Consider the following 24,155-nt stretch of genomic DNA (forward strand, 5'->3'; position numbering starts at 1 on the left):
TGTTCGAAGCACCTTCTTGCTTCCCACTGTTGAAGAGCAAGTCGGAGATGGCGATTGCATGTTTCAACACGATCGAACACCTGTTCATAATGCAGGGTCTGTGGCGGAATGGTTACACAACAACAACATCCCTGTAATGGACTGGCCTGCACAGAGTCCTGACCTGAATCCTATAGAACACCTTTGTGATGTTTTGGGACGCTGGCTTGGTGCCAGGCCTCACCGACCTACATCGATAGCTGTCGTCAGTGCAGCACTCCGTGAAGAATGGCTTGCCATTCCCCAAGAAACCTTCCAGCGCCTGATTGAATGTATGCCTGCGAGAGTGGAAGCTGTCATCAAGGCACAGGCTGGGCCAACACCATACTGAATTCCAGCATTACCGGTGGAGGGCGCCACGAACTGAAGTCATTTTTAGCCAGTTGTCCGGATACTTTTGATCACATACGGACAGTGTCTGAACCCCCGCTGTCAGCGTGTTAGACGTGAACCTTAGCCGCAATCCTACACTCGCTTGGTCGAAATATGACTGACGTTACAGGGACAGAAAACTGTGCATAATACTTAAACATCGATTTTCTCGGAGACTAAGGGCTGCCTCATGAAAAGCTACTAGCCAGGTACCCATGATAGGTCCCTCTACAACCCACATAATATTAATCAAAATCTGTGATTAAGATCTGTTGGTCGCCCTGTAAGGTACAACACGAACAGCAAGGATCCCTACACATTTCACGAGGACCTCCTGTTACAACTGTAGACGTCATTTCGTTCAATATTATATGCTGGATTCTTCGTACCAGTAAATTTTTATTCCAGTCACAAATTTCGTCTAATACACGATATGGCGATACTTTCGTTACTAAGCGTGGGCGGGGAGCTGAGTAAAATGATTTTGGCAAGTGGAGAAATGGTGCATTCACCTGTTTGCATTGATCGGTTGTTTTCAGGATATCGTGTGAGAAAAGTGCAGTGTCCCACCCGACAAAAATCCCTGTCTAGCCCAAGAATTGAACCTATAGTAGATTCAACGCATGGCAGACAGGCATACTGACCGCTCACTTACGAGGGCGGACATGGACGTATTATTTTTATTCTAGAAGAATTTTTCATATAATTCGAGGACGTTCCGATATTCCGATCATTATAGAAAGAAGGAAGAGTGAGATCTGATTTGTTCTCAACGGCGAAGTCATTCGGCACGGAACACAAGCGTCGACTATGAGAGGATGGGGGATGGAAGTCAGCCACGTGGTTTGAAAGGAAATATTCCGGCAGTTGTATTACGCTATTTATGAAAATTACAGAAAATTTAAATATGGATGGTAACAGAGAAATTTGACCCCGCTCTGTTAAAATGCTAGTCCAGCAACTTAAACACGCAGCAAGTACAGTCGCTTCTCATAGTAGACATTGGTGAAATATAAGACTTGGTATCTTCATCAGAAGAATATCTGACAACGATGTATTTAAAGTAGCCCACACAGTTTCAGATACGTGGTGAACTTTGGAATTCTATGCAGCAAAACACTAAGACAGCTCGAGACGCTGATGATAAAGTACTTAAAGATGGTTACAGAACACCGCAGTAGAATTTTTGAGGTCAGAAAATTTTGAAATATTCCTCTGTTTGAGCATTACCATTACGAGTGAAACGTCAGTGCCTTCTGTAAGGTATAAAAAACTATATACACAAAATTTTAGTATGTTTAGAGGAGATTGTTATATGACAGTGTCACAGGTGCACTGTTTTCCCGCTCAGGATCGATGGAAGTTTTGACACTAGTGATGTTCAGAAACGGTGTTCAAACTTCCGTGTGATAAATCTTTTAGAGATATCTCAAAATGTCCTTTTACAAAATGGTTCAAATGTCTCTGAGCACTATGGGACTTCACATCTGAGGTCATCAGTCTCCTAGAACCTGGAACTACTTAAACCTAACTAGCCTAAGGACTTCACACACATCCATGCCCGAGGCAGGATTCGAACCTGCGACCGTAGCAGTCGCGCGGTTCCGGACTGAAGCGCCTAGAACCACTCGGCCACCCCGGCCGGCTGTCCTTTTACATTAATGTACAACTGGCATCTGCGTGTTGTTCACTAACGCGCTCAGAACAACCATGTGTTTCGCGAATTCCAGCTTCAGTCAGAAGGGCAGCCAGCTTCCACCGAAATGTGTATCGCTGTCTTTTACACTGAACACTTAATCTCCCCATAGTTTGAGCACCGTCTCTGAACAGCACTAGCTTCAAACCCTTCATCTACTCTAACAGGGAAACGATACACCTGTGACATTTCAATCACATAAAAAAAGTGTGTATTTTTATGCCCTCCAAACGGATTACATAATTTTGTATCCTCGTTTTTTTGAAGCCTATATAAGATTAAAATCTAACTCTACATCAGTAACCGGCCGCGGTGGTCTAGCGGTTCTAGGCGCTCAGTCCGGAACGCGACTGCTACGGTCACAGGTTCGAATCCTGCCTCGGGCATAGATGTGTGTTATACCCTTAGGTTAGTTAGGTTTAAGTAGTTCTAAGTTCTAGGGGACTGATGACCACAGATGTTAAGTCCCATAGTGTTCAGAGCCATTTGAACCATTCTTTCTACATCAGTACGCCATAAACATCCCTAGGTCCACTGTGATAGTGAAGTGCAAACGTGAAAGGACACGTACAGCACAAAAGCGTACAGTCCGACCTCGTCTGTTGACTGGCAGAGATCGCCCACAGTTGAAGAGGGTCGTAATGTGTAATAGGCAGACATCTATCCAGACCATCACACAGGAATTCCAAACTGCATCAGGATCCACTGCAAGTACTGTGATAGGCGGGATGTGAGGAAACTAGGATTTCATGGTCGAGCAGCTGCTCATAAGCCACACATCACGCCGTCGTGGATGCAGATCGCCGTCACATTGAGCAGTGATACTAACCTGGAACTTAAAGTTGTTACGCAGTGAATTAATGATATCCTCTCAAGTGGAAATTGTGTGTTCCTTTCAACAGTTTATTCGTTATTCGTCACGCCGGTAAATGCCAAACGATGAGTTGCTTGTTGTGAGGAGCTTATACATTGGACGATTGAACAGTGAAAAAACGTTGTGTAGAATAACGAATCACGCTACATAATGTGGCGATCCGATGGCAGGGCGTGTGTATGGCGAATGTCCAGTGAACGTCGCCTGGCAGCGTGAATCGTCTCAACATTAAAATTCGGAGGCGGTGGTGTTATGGTGTGGTCGTGTTCTTCATTGAGAGGGCTTGCACCCCTTGTTGTTTTGCGTGGCACTATCACAGCACAGGTCTACATTGATGTTCTAAGCAACTTCTTGCTTCCCACTGTTGAAGAGCAAGTCGGAGATGGCGATTGCATGTTTCAACACGATCGAGCACCTGTTCATAATGCAAGGTCTGTGGCGGAATGGTTACACAACAATAACACCCCTGTAATGTACTGGCCTGCACAGAGTTCTGACCTGAATCCTGTAGAAAACCTTTGGGATGTTTTGGAACGCAGACTTCCTGCCAGGCCTCACCGAAATACCTGTCGTCAGTGCAGCACTCAGTGAAGAATGGGCTGCCATTCTCCCAAAAACCTTCCAGCACCTGATTGAACGTATTCCTGGGAGAGTGGAAGCTGTCAAGACTCAGGCTGGGCCAACACCATATTGAATTCGAGCATTACTGATGGAGGGCGCCACGAACTTGTAAGTCATTTTCAGCCAGGTGTCCCGATACTTTTGATCACATAGTGTGTGTAGTACTCTCAAAGATTCCTCATTATTGGTGCGCTGATTGTACCATCGCAGATGTGCACTAAACGAGGATGTACAATTGTCGCTTATCTTTGTGTGCTCTGTGGGTCTGGTGGTGAAAAATCTAGAAGGGGCAATCACAAATTTTCCGTCCGAAGTCCGGACAGTCCAGAATAGATGTGCCAACTATAAGGGTTGATTAAAATTTTCCCGTTCGATTGGCGTACCGTCCAGAATCGTCGTCAGCAGTGAGCCAATCATCCGACCGACGCACCAGGTTGAAAACAACCGTATGGGAAAACACCGTGTCGTGCTGCTTGAAGATGAAGATGTCCGTAACTGCCTGCGGCACACCCTCTTACGACAGGAATCGTCTAACCTTCAACACCTTTCGTTAAGGAACTGAAGATGTGATGATCGCATGTTGAGAGACCCGGACTTTAGGGTGGGCGCTGGAGTGTCTCTCGTAGCACGTTGGTCCGGCATGGACACATTAAAAAAAAGTCAGTGCTTATATACCCGCATCGGAGTCGCGCTACGTTACATATACGCTGCAGCAGCGCCGTCAAACGAAAAACTTTTGATCGCCCGTTTACCACAGCTTGAAACTTCCACATTCACCACATTCGATTTTATGAGTTTGTGATTGTGTAAGTAATTTTGTCGTGTGGCTGGTGTGCCCGACTATTTTCCGTACCTTACTTTCCGTGTGCAGTCAGACTCGCAGTTTCCTTTCATGAATATTACTGGTTATCCTATCTGATGTAGCACCATTATAAGGCAAAGCAATGTACGGGACAGTGTTTGTACGGGGATAGTGTACTAGGTGCACTTGATGTTTCCTGGTTGGTGTTTCAATGTGGTGACCGATTTTAGACTCGGTGAAGACACGCGCACTAGACCGCCATAAGCAATTTCTGGCATTTGCTACTGATTTTGTTGTTATGAGGCTTCAAGTTTGGTTTTATGGAGTATTTGTAAATATTACGATTTATACATGTTCAAGTGTTGTATAACACATTAAAGCTATTTGGAAGATATGTTTAGTTCTTCAGTCACACAGTTTTATGGTGAGTGAAATTCCGTATATACTTGTAATTAGCTTCATAACGTGTGGACAGTTGAGCTATACTTAGTCTGCCCTACACCATCTTGTACCGTGAAAAAGGTCGTGGTCTTCTGTCATCGAAAAAGTGGTACTTCCAAATGAAGAAACTTTCTTAAATGTCTTTAACAGTTTTCTGTTTCTTGAAAGTGGGAATTTCTTACTTGCCGATAGCTTCTATTTAAAAATGTATTTAACTTGTAACTTTTTTTGACACTACTTCTTAATTTGATTTCATTCACTTATTATTGGTATGTATTAGATTAATAATGTAACACACAGACTATTAAATACGGGTATTGACAAGATTTTTTGTGACTGTAACATTTTCAGATATGAATAGAATTTTTGTTCCTAGGTACGTGACCTTGTTGTGGACCTTGCAAATTGTTTCGTATCTGGAAAACATTATTTTTCCCGAGTAATTACTGTAAAAGACTGTAGCGCGCTCGCGCGCACACACACACACACACACACACACACACACACACACACACACACACAACATTAATGCTATTCAAAATGAAATAAGAAAATATATTAAACGTATGTTACAAGACTGGCTAGAGGCGAATGTCTGAAAAGTATTCTAAGCTCCAACACTCCCCTACTTCGTGTTTCCTCCGTCGACCAATGTATACGCAGAGCTTTTCGTCGGTCTTCCTAGAGATTGTCACAATATTTATCAATATATCACTATAAACAAGCGAGTGGTGTGCAAATCGTGTGTTCCAGTTAATAACACAAACAATATTGTGCATATTTCGTTTCCCCGAGACAAGTCTAAACAGCTTTCTATGACCTACTGAGATACCACACAACAAGAGCTTGCGACAGTTGGTACCGAAAGTACTGTGGACGTCCGTCCACTGCAGGAATGTCGCTGCACGCAAGCCAATCTCGCTGCCCGCTGGGAACCACACCCCCTGGAGCAGCAGCTTCACAAGGGGGGGGGGGGGGGAGACGCGCGCCTAAGTAACCGTGCACAAGCAGAAGTTGTCGGTTGCAAGTTGTAAGTCAGAGTGTTGTTAGGGAGCTCCTGCAGAACGTTCCTCGTGTCTTATCATATGCAAACAGTAGCCGGTAGAAATACAGTGGCTAGGCTTCAGTAAAAACAGAACAGTGAATAGAATAACCGCGTATCGACAGAGACCGCTTGCCTCGAGATTTAACTGATTACCGTTAGTCTGGAACTTTCTTCGAATAGTACATCAAGACAGAAGATCAGATTTCTTCCGGATTTAGTTCAGAAAACATTTTTTTAGTTCGTGGTGATGGAACTGTAGTCAATGCAGAACAGATAGGCTAAACCTACGTTCTGCAATTGCAATAACCAGCATTACCAAAATTGAGTAATATACAGGGTGATTCAAAAAGAATACCACAACTTTAGGAATTTAAAACTCTGCAACGACAAAAGGCAGAGCTAAGCACTATCTGTCGGCGAATTAAGGGAGCTATAAAGTTTCATTTAGTTGTACATTTGTTCGCTTGAGGCGCTGTTGACTAGGCGTCAGCGTCATTGATGCTAAGATGGCGACCGCTCAACAGAAAGCTTTTTGTGTTATTGAGTACGGCAGAAGTGAATCGACGACAGTTGTTCAGCGTGCATTTCGAACGAAGTATGGTGTTAAACCTCCTGATAGGTGGTGTATTAAACGTTGGTATAAACAGTTTACAGAGAATGGGTGTTTGTGCAAAGGGAAAAGTTCTGGACGGCCGAGAACGAGTGATGAAAATGTAGCACGCATCCAGCAAGCATTTGTTCGCAGCCCAGGAAAATCGACTCGCAGAGCTAGCAGAGAGTTGCAAATTCCACAATCAACTGTATGGAGAGTCCTACGAAAAAGGTTAGTTATGAAACCTGAACGTCAACTACCCGAGGCGATGGATCGGCCGCCAGGCAGCCCGTGACAGAGCACTTCATCACTGGCCTCCAAGAAGCCCTGATCTTACCCCCTGCGATTTTTTCTTATGGGGGTATGTTACGGATATGGTGTTTCGGCCACCTCTCCCAGCCACCATTGATGATTTGAAACGAGAAATAACAGCAGCTATCCAAACTGTTACGCCTGAACGCCTGATATGCTACAGAGAGTGTGGAACGAGTTGGAGTATCGGATTGATATTGCTCGAGTATCTGGAGGGGGCCATATTGAACATCTCTGAACTTGTTTTTGAGTAAAAAAAACCCTTTTTAAATACTCTTTGTAATGATGTATAACAGAAGGTTATATTATGTTTCTTTCATTAAATACACATTTTTAAAGTTGTGGTATTCTTTTTGAATCACCCTGTACTTTCCTGACCACTATTCTGTGTTACTTTTATTGTGTGTGTGTGTGTGCTGCCTTAGAAACCAGGCGTCCACCCTACCGCGGGACACCTGTATTAGTCTTTTTAAGCGGCAGTCCACAACACATTTTGCGCCTGTATCCACAAAAGAATTTGCTGTGGCATACATAGAGTTCGCGCTGAGCAGATTGGCCCTGAGCTAACCAGCAGGGTTGCGAGTTGCCAGAGTGTTCGTCTGTGTGATGTGATGATTGATCGTGATGAAGGTCGTGGTCGTTGCAGGTGATGAGCACGGGCCCGCCCCGGAAGCCAGACGGCCAGGCGCTGCCGGAGTACCTGGGCTACGACCCCAGCTCGCCGCCGCTGCACCCGCATGACCCAAGAGTGACCGCTATGCGGTAAGTCCCACTGAGCACTGTCGACGCTTTTAGCACGCTAACCACGTGCCGGCGGGGTTGTATCACACAGAGATTGCATTGAGAGCTCCTGCAGTGGCTTAACTCATTCTTCCATCAAAGTAATACACTTCTTTAGTGGAATTTCGTACATTCTCTAATGTATCTGATCGTTTCAGTTGTTTATGAGCTACGGAGCTGCGATTTACGTAGCAGCCATCGGGATTTATTAGTTCATTGTCCTCCGAGACCCTGACTGCGTCGTACTACCAAGCACCGCGTTACAACGGTAATGGTGCAAGCACACGTAGTTACGGAATCTCATTTTAGCGTGTTTGCAGAATTTTGAAATCGGAATTTTAAACGTGACATAAACGTAAACTGACGTTTCTGACATGATAAACAGAAGGTTGAAGCAGGCAACATTTGATACAGTTTCGTATCACAAAGGTAACGTCATGCATGTTCAAATGTGTGTGAACTGCTAAGGAAACACACACACACACACACACACACACACACACACACACACACACACACACACACACACACACACACCTGAGGGAGGACACGAACCTCCGGCGGGACGGGCCGCGCAATCCGTGACGTTGCGCTTGAAACCGCGCAGCCACAACGTCATAACAAATGTAACTAGATAGCAAAGAATGAATAATAATAATAATAATAATTCCCGTGGAGGCCCGGGAAAAGAATAGGCTTCCGGTATGTTCTGCCAGTCGTAAAAGGCGACGAAAAGAACAAACCACTAATAGGGCTAACCCCCCTTTTAGTGTGATTACTTGGTTCAGGACAGAACTAAAGCAGCCTTGGACAAGCGCCGTCATGGTCGGGGACGACGCTTGAACCCTATGCCCGCCCACAATGGTAACGACACTGCTAGCCAACTGGAAAATGATTTAAATCCAAATAGAGGTGTTTTGCAGGATATGCTTCCTGCAACCACCCTAGAAGGAAAACAAAGACAGAGGATGAAATGGTCAGATGAAGTTAATCGACACCTCATGTTCTGTTATTACCAAGCAACAAACCTAGGAACCAACACAACTCGATACAGATCACAAGTATACACAACATTTATTACCAGATACCCAGAATTAAAATTTTTAACAGAACAACGTCTAGCTGATCAGATCCGTGTAATAATCAAAAATAACAGGATACCCCAGTCAGAATTAGAAAACATCAAACAAGTACAACAAATACGGGAACAAAATAATGTGCAATCAGAATAAGAAGAAAATACAGTAATGGACTCAAACATCCCAGAGCAAACAAACAAAGAACACGCATCAATTAAACAATCAGAGGAAAACCTAATATTAAGAGAGCCACCAGAACAAGCACAAATAGAACACGAAGTGACACACATGTTAGATATAGAAGAGAAATTTCAGCTGACATATATAGAATACAAAGACACAAATACAGACATTAGACCACTCTTGCATAGACCGCCATATAACCCACAAGTCGAAAAACAATAAAAACTATCAACACAATCATACACAACAAAATAAATGAAAACACAACTATGGAAGAGTTAAAACTACTGGTTTATATAGGAGCACTCACTACACTAAATATACACACTAGGCAGAGATCAGAACCAACCAACACACAGAAGAAACCCACAAAACCAGCATGGCAACACAGGCTACAGATCAGAATAGAAAAACTGAGAAAACACATAGGACAGCTAACACAATTTATAAGAAATGAAACATCAGACAAAAACCGAAAACGGTTAGGTAAAATCTCACAACAAGAAGCAATAGAGCAATTAGATGAAAAGAAGCAGAAATTACAAGCATTGGCCAAACGACTTAGAAGATACAAAAAAGTGAAAATAGAAGGAAACAAAACCAAACATTCAACACAAACCAAAAGAAATTTTACCAGACAATAGATAACACACACATTAAAATAGACAATCCACCAAACATAACAGACATGGAACACTTCTGGAGCAACATATGGTCAAACCCAGTACAACATAACAGGCATGCACGGTGGATACAAGCAGGAACAGACTCGTACAAGATGATACCACAAATGCCTGAAGTGATAATTTTGCAACATGAAGTCACCCGAGCAATTAATTCTATGCACAATTGGAAAGCCCCTGGAAATGATAAAATAGCAAATTTCTGGCTAAAGAACTTCACCTCAACACATTCACATCTAACTAAATTATTTAACAGTTACATTGCAGACCCACACACATTCCCTGATACGCTTAGACATGGAATAACCTATCTGAAACCTAAATATCAAGCAGACACAGCAAACCCAGCTAAATATCGCCCCATAACATGCCTACCAACAATCTACAAAATATTAACTTCAGTCATTACACAGAAATTAATGACACATACAACACAGAACAAAATTATAAATGAAGAACAGTTAGGCTGCTGCAAAGGAGCACGAGGATGTAAAGAGCAACTGATAATAGATACAGAGGTGACATATCAAGCTAAAAGTAAACAAAGGTCGCTACACTACGCATACATTGATTACCAAAAAGCTTTTGATAGTTTACCCCACTAATGGTTACTACAAATATTGGAAATATACAAAGTAGATCCTAAATTGATACAGTTCCTAAACATAGTAATGAAAAACTGGAAAACCACACTTAATATCCAAACAAATTCAGATAATATCACATCACAGCCAATACAGATTAAGCTTGGAATATACCAAGGAGACTCATTAAGTCCTTTCTGGTTCTGCCTTGCTCTGAACCCACTATCCAACATGCTAAATAATACAAATTATGGATATAATATTACTGGAACATACCCACACAAAATCACACATTTGCTATACATGGATGATCTAAAACTACTGGCAGCAACCAATCAACAACTCAACCAATTACTAAAGATAACAGAAGTATTCAGCAATGATATAAATATGGCTTTTGGAACAGACAAATGTAAGAAAAATAGCATAGTGAAGGGAAAACACACTAAACAAGAAGATTACATATTGGATAACCACAGCGACTGCATAGAAGCGATGGAAAAAACAGATGCCTATAAATATCTAGGATAAAGACAAAAAATAGGAATAGATAATACAAATATTAAAGAAGAACTAAAAGAAAAGTATAGACAAAGACTAATAAAAATACTGAAAACAGGATTGACAGCAAGAAACAAGACAAAAGCTATAAATACTTATGCTATACCAATATTGACCTACTCATTTGGAATAGTGAAATGGAGTAACACAGACCTAGAAGCACTCAATACACTTACACGATCACAATGCCACAAATATATAATACAGCACAAACATTCAGCAACAGAAAGATTCACATTAAGCAGAAAGGAAGGAGGAAGGGGATTTATCGACATAAAAAACCTACATTATGGACAGGTAGACAATTTAAGAAAATTCTTTCTAGAACGAGCAGAAACTAGCAAAATACACAAAGCAATCACTCATACAAATACATCGGCTACACCACTGCAATTTCATAACCACTTCTACAACCCTCTAGATCACGTAACATCAATAGATACGAAGAAAGTAAATTGGAAAAAGAAAACACTACATGGCAAGCACCCGTATCATCTAACACAGCCACACATCGATCAAGACGCATCCGACACATGGCTAAGAAAAGGCAATATATACAGTGATACGGAAGGATTCATGATTGCAATACAGGATCAAACAATAAACACCAGATATTACAGCAAGCATATTATTAAAGATCCCAATACCACAACAGATAAATGCAGACTTTGCAAACAACAAATAGAAACAGTAGATCACATCACAAGCGGATGTACAATACTAGCAAATACAGAATACCCTAGAAGACATGACAATGTAGCAAAAATAATACATCAACAGCTTGCCTTACAACATCAACTTATAAAACAACACGTTCCCTCATACAAGTATGCACCACAAAATGTACTGGAGAATGATGAATACAAATTATACTGGAACAGAACCATTATAACAGATAAAACACCACCACATAACAAACCTGACATCATACTCACCAATAAAAAGAAGAAATTAACACAACTAATCGAAATATCCATACCCAATACAACAAATATACAAAAGAAAACAGGAGAAAAAATTGAAAAATACATCCAACTAGCTGAGGAAGTCAAGGACATGTGGCATCAGGATAAAGTTGACATTATACCAATTATACTATCAACTACAGGAGTGATACCACACAATATCCACCAGTACATCAATGCAATACAGCTACATCCAAACTTATATATAAAACTACAGAAATCCGTAATTATTTATACATGTTCAATCACCTGAAAGTTCCTAAATGCAATATAACGTATACCGTACAGTTAAAAGGAAGTCACGCTTGATCAAGGTCCGCGTCACTTTCCGTTTTTGACCAGACATAACGTCTGAGAAAAGAAAGAAAGAAATAAATAATAATAATAGCATTTATGCACATCCTATATTAATAATTGTACATAGATATACTGTAGTAAGAGATACTATACAGCTAATGAATCAACTACAGCAACAACGGAAAGATTTCAATTAAGTGACTTCATACGACTTTAAATGCCAAATTTATTACTGCTTTATGGTGATCGCTGTAGAATTAAGGAAAATTAGTTCGTTAGTCTTATATTTGTGTCTAAAGGAAGATGGAAATATTTATCGAGAAGCTGCATTTTAAAATAAGTGTTCGAGCTTAGCTGCACTGCTGCATTGTTGGGTGGATGTCGCTTCTTTCAGTGACCTCTCGGTGGCACGTTTACATCTCGTCATGCGAGGCAATACATTTCTTCTTCCTTCCTTAATACATCGCCACGACACGGCATGTCATTCTTGTAACTAGTACATTTACTACCGCATTCCAAGCTGACACATATCGTCTAATTGATAATAAACCACAGATTACTGCTCCATGCTGTTACAATAAAGTAAGTTATTGCCTGGCCAGTGCAGTTCTCTTGCAAACGCAATAAAATTGTTAATATGCTTGTGTTTCCCTTGCTACGCATATGCTGTTTATGTGTTGTTTGATTTTTAAGACAATGTATCACAAAAAATATTTCCAACTAAACTTTGCTAGGAATGAAACTTTTGTACAAACTGTCCGCTACACCACCAACAGAAGGCCTTACTTACTAGATTAACATAACTTTGGCACATACATCATCATACCTCACACTTAATTATTAAATCCAATTAACAAATTAGCAAACAAAATGTATGCTGTGCCTTTTTGTTTTGGAAGTGTGTTTCTAAAATGCCCGTTAATGTCTTAACTGTGCCATTACACATTACGCAACAACCTTCAGTTCTCAAGCTCATTCTTTGGCAGTATTAATTCATTCTCTTACTGACTTCCGAGATTATTCTTCGTCTGCCCGCTTCCTTCGTCTGCCCGCTTCCCCCACGCTCGCGTTTTACTCCGTTGGATACATCCAACACTCCCGCTATTTTTGCTCTCAACCTCTGTATCATATTTACCGAATCCACACTTCCCTATATCCTGATTTCTTTCTTTCATTCATTGGACTTGCCTTTATGTTCTCCTGGTAAGTCAATACATATTTACAACACTTTGTGGTTTCATTCCCTTAACTTGTCCCTAGAAAGCCAGCCTTCTTTTTTTCTCTCAGTTATAGTGTGTCAATGAGATATTTTCAAACTTTTCATATAATTCCTTGTTTGATCTCGAGTGAAATGGAAACTCACCTGCACTTATTTTTATATTTATTGAATTATTTTATGGTCCAAAGAACAAAGTAAAAATATTCAGAATCATCAACTTCTAAAATTATTTCTCCAGTTCGTTTTTAGCATTGAACATCGTGTTATTTAAAAATAAACTTTTTCAATAGGTAACAAATTAATGAACAAACCGGGTGATCGCTATAAACTTAAAGAATCATCAAAAATCATTATACAAAGTCTAATGAACTTATTAATTTACATGCCTGATAATTCAACGAACTTAGAAATAATTGGAGTTAGAAGTAATCAGAAATTCAGAGTTCTTCGTGTAGCGTTTCCACCTACTGTTTTTTTGTTTTAATTTTACATGCTTCTATAAAAAAAGTCAGGATGTCATCTTCGACATTACAGTAAAATCAGTTTGGAGACTATTATCTTCACTGAAATTCTACAGAAAGACTAATAGGTGCGAAACGACAAAGGAAAGTGTTTTAGCGTACATTTAGGACCTCGAGTGAGATACTGCATCTGAAACCGGAATCAGGATATCAAGAGTTCTTCGAATGTCGCAACAAAATTTTTCATTCTTTTAATATAAATTCTTCTTATCTGCAGCTCCAGAAAGGCGATTTCCAGCAATGCATCTTATTTTGCCCTGCGGGGTCAGGGATTTTCTCTGCCTCGTGATGACTGGGTGTTGTGTGATGTCCTTAGGTTAGTTAGGTTTAAGTAGTTCTAAGTTCTAGGGGACTGATGACCATAGATGTTAAGTCCCATAGTGCTCAGAGCCATTTGAACCATCTTATTTTACTGTATGGGAAGAGAGAACATATCCTCATTGAATAAGATATTCATGAGTAACGGACTTATTCTCGCGAAGCACCGATAGATAGATTTATGCAACATGCATTGCTGAGTGTTAGAGAACACTCACTGGCTACGACGGGCTGAATCTTAGCTACAGAGGAGCTTCAGTATCTAGTATCGAAACCTCGCTGACTGCATCAATGGACCACTTTTTATTGAAGAAACAGTAATCGATAGTATTTACACCAATTCCCTCAGACATTTTAACAGTGTTTGTTGAAGATGTGGCCCGAAGTATGTGTGGTATCGGTATTATGGTTGTCGTTCACGTTTTGCTCCAGCACCAAGCCAGATAATGAATCAAACGTACCTACGGCAGGGAATAGGTTTCAACTTGGTGGAGAAGTTGTGCAATTTCAGTTTCAAATGATAGAGCACAGCAGTTAGTCTTCCTTTTATTGCAGGTTTTATTCGGCAGATCTAGATTTCGGATAGTGCCTAGCCATTATCAGTGTTAAAAAATACAAGAAGTACGTAGTCAGGCGTGGCATAACCTATATGGCTAATACATGATTATTTACCATTTCATAGTATCATTGCATATTCTAGTACGTTAGTCCACTATTGTTCGGGCATCTGTCACAGTCCTTTCAAGACTACTCTATAATGAAGATAGGCTTTGCGGAGAACACATCGATTGCCTGTATGGCGCCCTCTATATGAACTACGTAATATATAACACTCAAAGGAGAGCATCGTGGTTAATTGATTACGGTGTTGGACTACCAAGCGGGAGAGCTGTGTTCAAACCTATGACGTGCCGATTTTTTTTCCGCTATTCGCTTTATCCAAATTTGTGCCTGTGTAGTTGTGGAGCAGCGAGGTGTAAGGTAGGGACATTTACAGTTCATACTGCACTCTATCAGTAGCTGAAAGGAAGTGACATCCAAATGGGAAACGTTTGATGACAAGGCGGCAAGTCAACCGAATCGTCCACTGGAAAACAGTCTGATGTGTTATACACGGGATTAGTGACAGTACGTGCCTCATATGATAGGAACCTCATATCGACGCACCTGATTTGTATGACTGGCAAGTCAGTGAGATACGCCTCCTTGCCCGATATACATGTTCATATTAATGTGATCGTTCCCAAGAAAATAATAAATACATAATAATTTGTCACATACACTGCAAGCATTGCACGCAACAGTTCACAATCACACAGGTTTGTCTGTGCTCTGCAAAACATAAAAATAACGTTTTTGAAGTTGCGTTCCGTTTTGGAAGTCGTGACTCCTGAATTCTTTTAACATACTTCACACCCGTTTATTTGTTATTTTCATTTCTGTAAGACGTCTATATGGTATCTCGCCTGCTCTTATTATTGATCATATTTAGTTGGGACAGACGTATTCTTACCACACGACTCATATAACCAATGTATAGTATTGGCAACTGCCAAGACTACAGGGAGAGAACAAATGATAATGTTGTCAAAAATTAAATAAACAGTACACTCTCAACACCGTTGTCATTTTAGGCTGCTTTTTTTTTTTAGTTCTTGTTCTTGGACCGTTCACTGTTCCTATTTTGCCTTTTTTTTTCATTTCAGAACATCTTTTTCCAGTTTTCATGCTTTATCTGTGTTCAGTTTTTGACGGGCTGCCCAAGGGGCCATGTTACCACTAAATCTGAGGGGGTGCGATGAGGAGTTTCCGTTGTCAGTATTTGACGTCATATCTCCTTCGCTGTATGCTTTACAGTCATCTAATTTTGCAGCTACATTCTGTGTTAAATGTGAATATTGTCTGAAAACTATGTTGCGAATGCAGTTAGTACTCAAGAAGTAATAAATTAAAACGTCGCGCTTCATCCGGCAGTTTCACTACATGAACAGCGAATATGAAGCAAGCGATAAACTTTTTTCCTTTCATCGTTTTACGGTGGTTGTTGCATGGGGGCTTAATTAAATTTTTTTTTTTGCAAATATTTTTTACTGTCTGTCCGGTTACGCAGCCTCGTAACCGGTTGGCCCTGACTAGTATTAGTACGCAATCTGACTGCATACAATAACAACAAGAAATGAAACAAAACTTCCGTTAACACAATTAATTAATTAAGTCCCCAGCAACTATAAAACCTACGAAACAACAAAACTCAAGTGTAGCTGTTCTGTGTGTGGAAGTGTGATTCAACGTACACATCTGGCACGGTTCTTCCTCAATAAGACCAGATATTTTAAATACCATTTACACTGAATTAATTAAATAAAACTGAAATACTGTAATTGCACATAGAAACGACAATACAGTCTGATACAAGAACAAGAGCCAGATGCTTGTTGACTGAACCTGTTACCAAGAGGCATTATTGTTTAAGACTTGAAATAATAAAAAAAGGAATTTTTTTACCTTCAGATATATTGACGAACAGTACACTCTAGTCCATCAAAGCAATATGACAACATCTGAACAAGCACTCTCCATGGGAACTTCTCAACAACGACACGCTACTGCAACATCTCCACAAGCGCTCTCTACCACCGCTTCTCGACAAGCACTCACTACCACCGCTTCTGAACAACAGCCCTCCACGACGACTTCACGACAAGAACTGCCTACCACCGCTTCTGAAGTACTACTGCCAGTGGAGGCGGCTGAATAATACTCTTTGGCGCAATCTCTGGCGCTGTGACTCAGTGTAGCCACCTTTCATTGTCAGGTGGTAGTAGTTTCGTAAAGCTGTTGCAAGTCACAAAGTGGTCTCATTCTCAGATAGTGGATGAATAACGTATGCGTATTCGCGCGTCGTGGTCAGCACTGCTTTTTCAGTCATACCCCTTTGATAGGTAGGTGGTTCTTATTCCCACAGTGATTCTTTCGTGAGAGTAGGTGGTACATGTACCAAGTTTGGTTGAAACCGGTCCAGTAGTTTAGGAGTATATATACACACACACTGAGGTGACAAAAGTCGTGGGATGCCTTCTTCGCGTCGGACAACCTCTTGCCCGGCATACTGCAGCAACTCTACGTGGCATGGACGCAAGTCATGGAAGTCCCCTGCAGAAATATTCAGCCATGCTGCCTGTATGGCCGTCCATAATGGCGAAATTGTTGGCTGTGCCGAATTTAATGCACGAACAGACCTGAAGATTATGTCCCATATCAGGCGATCTAGGTGGTCGAATCATTCGCTCGAACTGTCCAGAGTGCTCTTCAGGCCAATAGCGAACAATTGTGGCCCGTTGACATGGCGCATTGTCGTCCCTAAGAACTCCATCGTTGTTTGGGAACTTGACGTGCATGAATGGCTGAACATTGTCTCCAAGTAGCCGAATATAACCATTTGCAGTCAATGATCGGTTCAGTTGGACCAAGGGCCCAGTCCATTCCATTTAGACAAAGCCCACAGCCTTACCGAGCCACCACCAGCTTCCACAGTGTCTTGTTGACAACTTGGGTCCATGCCTTCGTGGGTCTGCGCCACACTCGAACCTTACCATCACCTCGTAGCAACTGAAATTGAGACTCATCTTACCAGGCCATGGTTTTCCAGTCACCTGTGATCCAACCGATATGGTCACGAGCCCAGGAGAGGCCCTGCAGGCGATGTCGTGCTGTTAGCAAAGCCACTCACTTCGGTCGACTGCTGCCGTAGCCCATTAATGGCAAATTTCACCGTACTGTCCTAACGTATAGGTTCGTCATATGTCCCACATTGATTTCTACGGTTGTTTCAAGCAGTGTTGCTTGTCTGACAACTTTGCACAAATGCCACTGATTTCGTTCGTTAAGTGAAAGCTGTTGGCCACGGCATTGCCCGTAGTGAGAGGTAATGCGTTAAATTCTGTACCCTCGGCACAGTCTCGACACTGTGGATCTGTAAATATAGAATTCCCGAACGATTTCCCAAGAGGAATATCCCATACCGTGTTCACATCGGAAACCTTGCCACATTTATCCCCTTAGTACAAATGACAGCACTGCTAACGCATTGCGTCTTACACCTTATCTACGTGATACTACCGCCATATACAGGGTGAGTCACCTAACGTTACCACTGGATATATTTCGTAAACAACATCAAATACTGACGAACCGATTCCACAGACCGAACGTGAGGAGAGGGGCAAGTGTAATTGTTTAATACAAACCATACAAAACTGCACGGAAGTATGTTTTTTAAACACAAACCTACGTTTTTTTTAAATGGAACCACGTTAGTTTTGTTAGCACATCTGAACATATAAACAAATACGTAATAAGTGCCGTTTGTTGCATTGTAAAATGTTAATTACATCGGGAGATATTGTAACCTAAAGTAGACGCTTGAGTACCACTCCTCCGCTGCTCGATCGTGTGTATCGGAGAGCACTGCAACGTACATCGCGTTTCTACAGAATGATCTGCCAACGTTGCTCGAAAATGTCCCACTGGAAACGCGTCGACGTATGTGGCATCAGCATGATCCACAATTAACACTAGAATGTTCGACGGGCGTTTCATAGGACGTGGAGGACGCATAAATTGGCCAGCCCGTTCTCCTGATCTTACAACTCTGGACTTCTTTCTGTGGGGTACGTTAAAGGAGAATGTGTACCGTGATGTGCCTACAACCCCAGGGGATATGAAACAACGTATTGTGGCAGCCTGCGGCGACATTACACCAGATGTACTGCGGCGTGTACGACATTCATTACGCCAGAGATTGCAATTGTGTACAGCAAATGATGGCCACCACATCGAACATCTATTGGCCTGACATGTCGGGACACACTCTATTCCACTCCGTATTGAAAACGGAAACCACGTGTGTACGTGTACCTCACCCCTCATGGTAATGTACATGTGCGTCAGTGAAAAAGACCAATAAAAAGGTGTTAGGATGTGGACGTAATGTGCTGTTCCAGTCTCTTCTGTACCTAAGGTCCATCACCGTTCCCTTTGGACCCCTACGTAATTCGGTGCTCTCCGATACACACGATCGAACAGCGGAGGTGTGGTACACAAGTGTCAACTTTAGGTTACAATATCTCCCGATGTAATTAACATTTTACAATGCAACAAACGGCACTGATTACGTATTTGTTTATATGTTCAGATGTGCTAACAAAACTAACGGGGTTCCATTTAAAAAAACGTAGGTTTGTGTTAAAAAACATACTTCCGTGCATTTTTGTATGGTTTGTATTAAACAATTACACTAGCCCCTCTCCTCACCTTCGGTCTGTGGAATCGGTTCGTCAGTATTTGATGTGGTTTACGAAATATATCCAGCGGTAATGTTAGGTGACTCACCCTGTATATATGTGCATAATATGTAAGGATATCACAATGTCCGGCAAACGGACTATATAACGATTGCTGTCATTGCACGTATTATGACAAAGTAGTGTTGAGGAGTAACTAAGCGGCGAGTGGTGTCGTAGGAAGGACATGCGCCTGCTGCCCGAGGCGAACCTGCGTCGCAGCCCTGTGTCCTCCATGACGGAGGAGGACCTCTACCACCACCAGTACGCCAGGCCCTTCACCTACACGCCACAGCCTCAGCAGCAGCAGCAGCAGCAGCAGCAGCCACCACAGGCCCTCCAACAGAGGAGGCCGCAGAGTGACATCGAGAAGCGTCCTCAGGCACACAACCAGAAGAAGCGGACGGACAAGGAGAAGCCCCGCGGAAAGGTGAGCTCACCACACTCCACACCTACGTACTGTTCGGCCCAAATGCTATCGCAAAGTACGATTTTATCTCACTCCATGTAACTGAGCAGGCTTTGATCTTGATCCCATAGGCGTCCGTCTAGAGCTTGCTCTTGAGAGTGACCCAACGTCTGATTTTCTGCACCTATACTCTGAAAGCCTCAAAGTCTGTGGTCGAGGGCGCTCAGGTACCACTGTTATTTTCCCAGTTACCTTTTGTTATGAATGACCGCCGGCAACACTCTTTATGACCTCGATTTTTTCTGATTTTACCGTCATCATCATTCATATCATATACACTCCTGGAAATTGAAATAAGAACACCGTGAATTCATTGTCCCAGGAAGGGGAAACTTTATTGACACATTCCTGGGGTCAGATACATCACATGATCACACTGACAGAACCACAGGCACATAGACGCAGGCAACAGAGCATGCACAATGTCGGCACTAGTACAGTGTATATCCACCTTTCGCAGCAATGCAGGCTGCTGTTCTCCCATGGAGACGATCGTAGAGATGCTGGATGTAGTCCTGTGGAACGGCTTGCCATGCCATTTCCACCTGGCGCCTCAGTTGGACCAGCGTTCGTGCTGGACGTGCAGACCGCGTGAGACGACGCTTCATCCAGTCCCAAACATGCTCAATGGGGGACAGATCCGGAGATCTTGCTGGCTAGGGTAGTTGACTTACACCTTCTAGAGCACGTTGGATGGCACGGGATACATGCGGACGTGCATTGTCCTGTTGGAACAGCAAGTTCCCTCGCCGGTCTAGGAATGGTAGAACGATGGGTTCGATGACGGTTTGGATGTACCGTGCACTATTCAGTGTCCCCTCGACGATCACCAGTGGTGTACGGCCAGTGTAGGAGATCGCTCCCCACACCATGATGCCGGGTGTTGGCCCTGTGTGCCTCGGTCGTATGCAGTCCTGATTGTGGCGCTCACCTGCACGGCGCCAAACACGCATACGACCATCATTGGCACCAAGGCAGAAGCGACTCTCATCGCTGAAGACGACACGTCTCCATTCGTCCCTCCATTCACGCCTGTCGCGACTCCACTGGAGGCGGGCTGCACGATGTTGGGGCGTGAGCGGAAGACGGCCTAACGGTGTGCGGGACCGTAGCCCAGCTTCATGGAGACGGTTGCGAATGGTCCTCGCCGATACCCCAGGAGCAACAGTGTCCCTAATTTGCTGGGAAGTGGCGGTGCGGTCCCCTACGGCACTGCGTAGGATCCTACGGTCTTGGCGTGCATCCGTGCGTCGCTGCGGTCCGGTCCCAGGTCGACGGGCACGTGCACCTTCCGCCGACCACTGGCGACAACATCGATGTACTGTGGAGACCTCACGCCCCACGTGTTGAGCAATTCGGCGGTACGTCCACCCGGCCTCCCGCATGCCCACTATACGCCCTCGCTCAAAGTCCGTCAACTGCACATACGGTTCACGTCCACACTGTCGCGGCATGCTACCAGTGTTAAAGACTGCGATGGAGCTCCGTATGCCATGGCAAACTGGCTGACACTGACGGCGGCGGTGCACAAATGCTGCGCAGCTAGCGCCATTCGACGGCAAACACCGCGGTACCTGGTGTGTCCGCTGTGCCGTGCGTGTGATCATTGCTTGTACAGCCCTCTCGCAGTGTCCGGAGCAAGTATGGTGGGTCTGCCACACCGGTGTCAATGTGTTCTTTTTTCCATTTCCAGGAGTGTATATCATAACGTCCAGAAACGTTTCCACTGAAATCACGGGAAATTCTTTGACAATTAATCCAGCACGCAAATTTATCCAAAAACGTTCGGTATTTAGTGGGACGCTACGCAGCTTCAAGAAATTATATCTCGTGTATGGTTTGTGAAAAAAGATCTGCCCATACTTGTGATCGGACTCTATACGTCTCGAGTAGGTGGCCACCACTGGGAATAAATCACAGAGGGAGTCCCACAAGGTTCAATTTTGAATCCACTCCTGTTTCTTATGTGTGTGAATGTATGAGTTTCCACTCAACATCAACAAGCAGAATTGGTGCTTTTCGCAGAAGGTAATAGTGTTATAATACATCTCATTAGAGGGAAAGCAACAGCAGAAATGGTCAGTTATGTTTCCCAAACAATTATTAAGTGGTTCTCTGAAAAGACTCGCCTTAAATTTTGAGAAAACACGCTATATTCTGTTCTGTACAACAAATAGTCGTACCCAACAATTGATGTAGTACGTGAACGGGAGTCAGTAAGTAGGATAGAACGCTCCAAATTTTTGGTGTTAATGAAACTGGAAGATATTACTGAGCTTCTGAAACTATTTCAGCCACTTTTTCTCTTTATATGATTGCTAGTCTTGGAATCAAACGAATCACTCTCCTAACATTTTTTGCTTATTTCCACCCAGTAACGTCTTATGGATTAATTTTGTGGGTCACTCAACGCCTTTAAAGTATTAATTGCAAAAAGCGAGCAGTAAGAATAAAAGGCCGTGTTCAGCCGTGGTCGCCATGCAGGTACCTGTTCTAGGATATGAGCATTTTAATTGCATCGTCACAATACGCATATTCGCTAACGAATTTCCTCTTAAACATCCATCGCAACGTCAAAAAATTTTGATAATTTTTCCAGTAGCATAAAATGTCCGACAGGTATCAAAGCAAGTTATAAATCTAATCTAAAAATCATTTATCCTGTGCAACTTCTTCTATTCCATGGATGATCTTCTATATACAAATTGGTAGTCTTAAACAACAAGAAAAAAATGGTTTTTAACTGTAATGCAGGAGTTGGATTAAAAATAGTCTTCATTAATGTTAATACGCTATTGGCCATTAAAATTGCTACACCAAGAAGAAATGCAGATGATAAACGGGCATTCATTGGACAAATATATTATACTACAACTGACATGTGATTACATTTTCTCGCAATTTGGGTGCATGGATCCTGAGAAATCAGTACCCAGAACAACACCTCTGGCCGTAATAACGGCCTTGATACTTCTGGGCATTGAGTCAAAGAGAGCTTGGATGGCGTGTACAGGTACAGCTGCCCATGCAGCTTCAACACGATACCACAGTTCATCAAGAGTAGTGGCTGGCGTGTTGTGACGAACCAGTTGCTCGGCCACCATTGACCAGACGTTTTCAATTGGTGAGAGATCTGGAGAATGTGCTGGCCAGGGGAGCAGTCGAACATTTTCTGTATCCAGAAAACCTGCAACATGCGGTCGTACATTATCCTGCTGAAATGTAGCGCTTCGCAGGGATCGAATGAAGGGTAGAGCCACGGGTCGTAACACATCTGAAATGTAACGTCCACTGTTCAGAGTGCCGTCAATGCGAACAAGAGGTGACCGAGTCGTGTAACCAGTGGCACCCTATACCATCACGCAGGGTGATACGCCAGTATGGCGAACACGAATACACGTTTCCAATGTGCGTTCACTGCGTTGTCACCAAACACGGATGCGACCATCATGATGCTGTAAACAGAACCTGGATTCATCCGAAAAAATGACGTTTTGCCATTCGTGCACCCAGGTTCGTCGTTGAGTACACCATCGCAGGCGCTCCTGTTTGTGATGCAGCTTCAAGGGTAACCGCAGCCGTGGTCTCCGAGCTGATAGTCCATGCTGCTGTAAACGTCGTCGAACTGTTCGTGCAGATGGTTGTTGTCTTGGAAACGTCCCCATCTATTGACTCAGGGATCGAGACGTGGCTGCACGATCCGTTACAGCCTTGCGGATAAGATGCCTGTCATCTCGACTGCTGGTGATTGGAGGCCTTTGGGATCCAGCCCGGCGTTCCGTATTACCCTCCTGAACCCACGGATTCCATATTCTGCTAACAGTCATTGGATCTCGACCAATGCGAGCAGCAAAGACGCGATACGATTATACGCAATCGCGATAGGCTACAATCCGACGTTTATCAAAGTCGGAAAAGTGATGGCACGCATTTCTCCTTACACGAGGCATCACGTTCCGCGCGGGATTAGCCGAGCGGTGTGGGGCACTGCAGTCATGGACTGTGCGGCTGGTCCCGGCGGAGTTTCGAGTCCTCCCTCGGGCATGGGTGTGTGTGTTTGTCCTTGGAATGATTTAGTTTAAGTAGTGTGTAAGCTTAGGGACTGATGACCTTAGCAGTTTAGTCCCATAAGATTTCACACACATTTGAACATTTGAACGAGGCATCACAACAACGTTTCACCAGGCAATGCCGGTCAACTGCTGTTTGTGTATGAGAAATCGGTTGTAAACTTTCCTCATGTCAGCCCGTTGTAGGTGTCGCCACTGGCGCCAACCTCGTGTGAATGCTCTGAAAAGCTAATCATGTGCATATCACAGCATCTTCTTCCTGTCTGTTAAATTTCGCGTCTGTAGAACGT

At 43.0% G+C, this 24,155-nt stretch overlaps 1 protein-coding gene across 1 annotated transcript in view; it reads left to right on the forward strand.

The window, feature by feature from the left end:
• Window positions 1-24,155, forward strand: part of LOC126188257 (uncharacterized) — a 317,657-nt gene that overhangs the window by 262,007 nt on the left and 31,495 nt on the right. Inside the window, exons 6-7 of the mRNA XM_049929823.1 lie at window positions 7,441-7,556; window positions 19,507-19,756. Coding sequence (XP_049785780.1) covers window positions 7,441-7,556; window positions 19,507-19,756 — 366 coding nt within the window. The remainder of the gene's footprint in view (window positions 1-7,440; window positions 7,557-19,506; window positions 19,757-24,155) is intronic.

Source organism: Schistocerca cancellata, chromosome 5 (genome assembly GCF_023864275.1).
Source record: "Schistocerca cancellata isolate TAMUIC-IGC-003103 chromosome 5, iqSchCanc2.1, whole genome shotgun sequence".
Taxonomy (NCBI): Eukaryota; Metazoa; Arthropoda; class Insecta; order Orthoptera; family Acrididae; genus Schistocerca; species Schistocerca cancellata.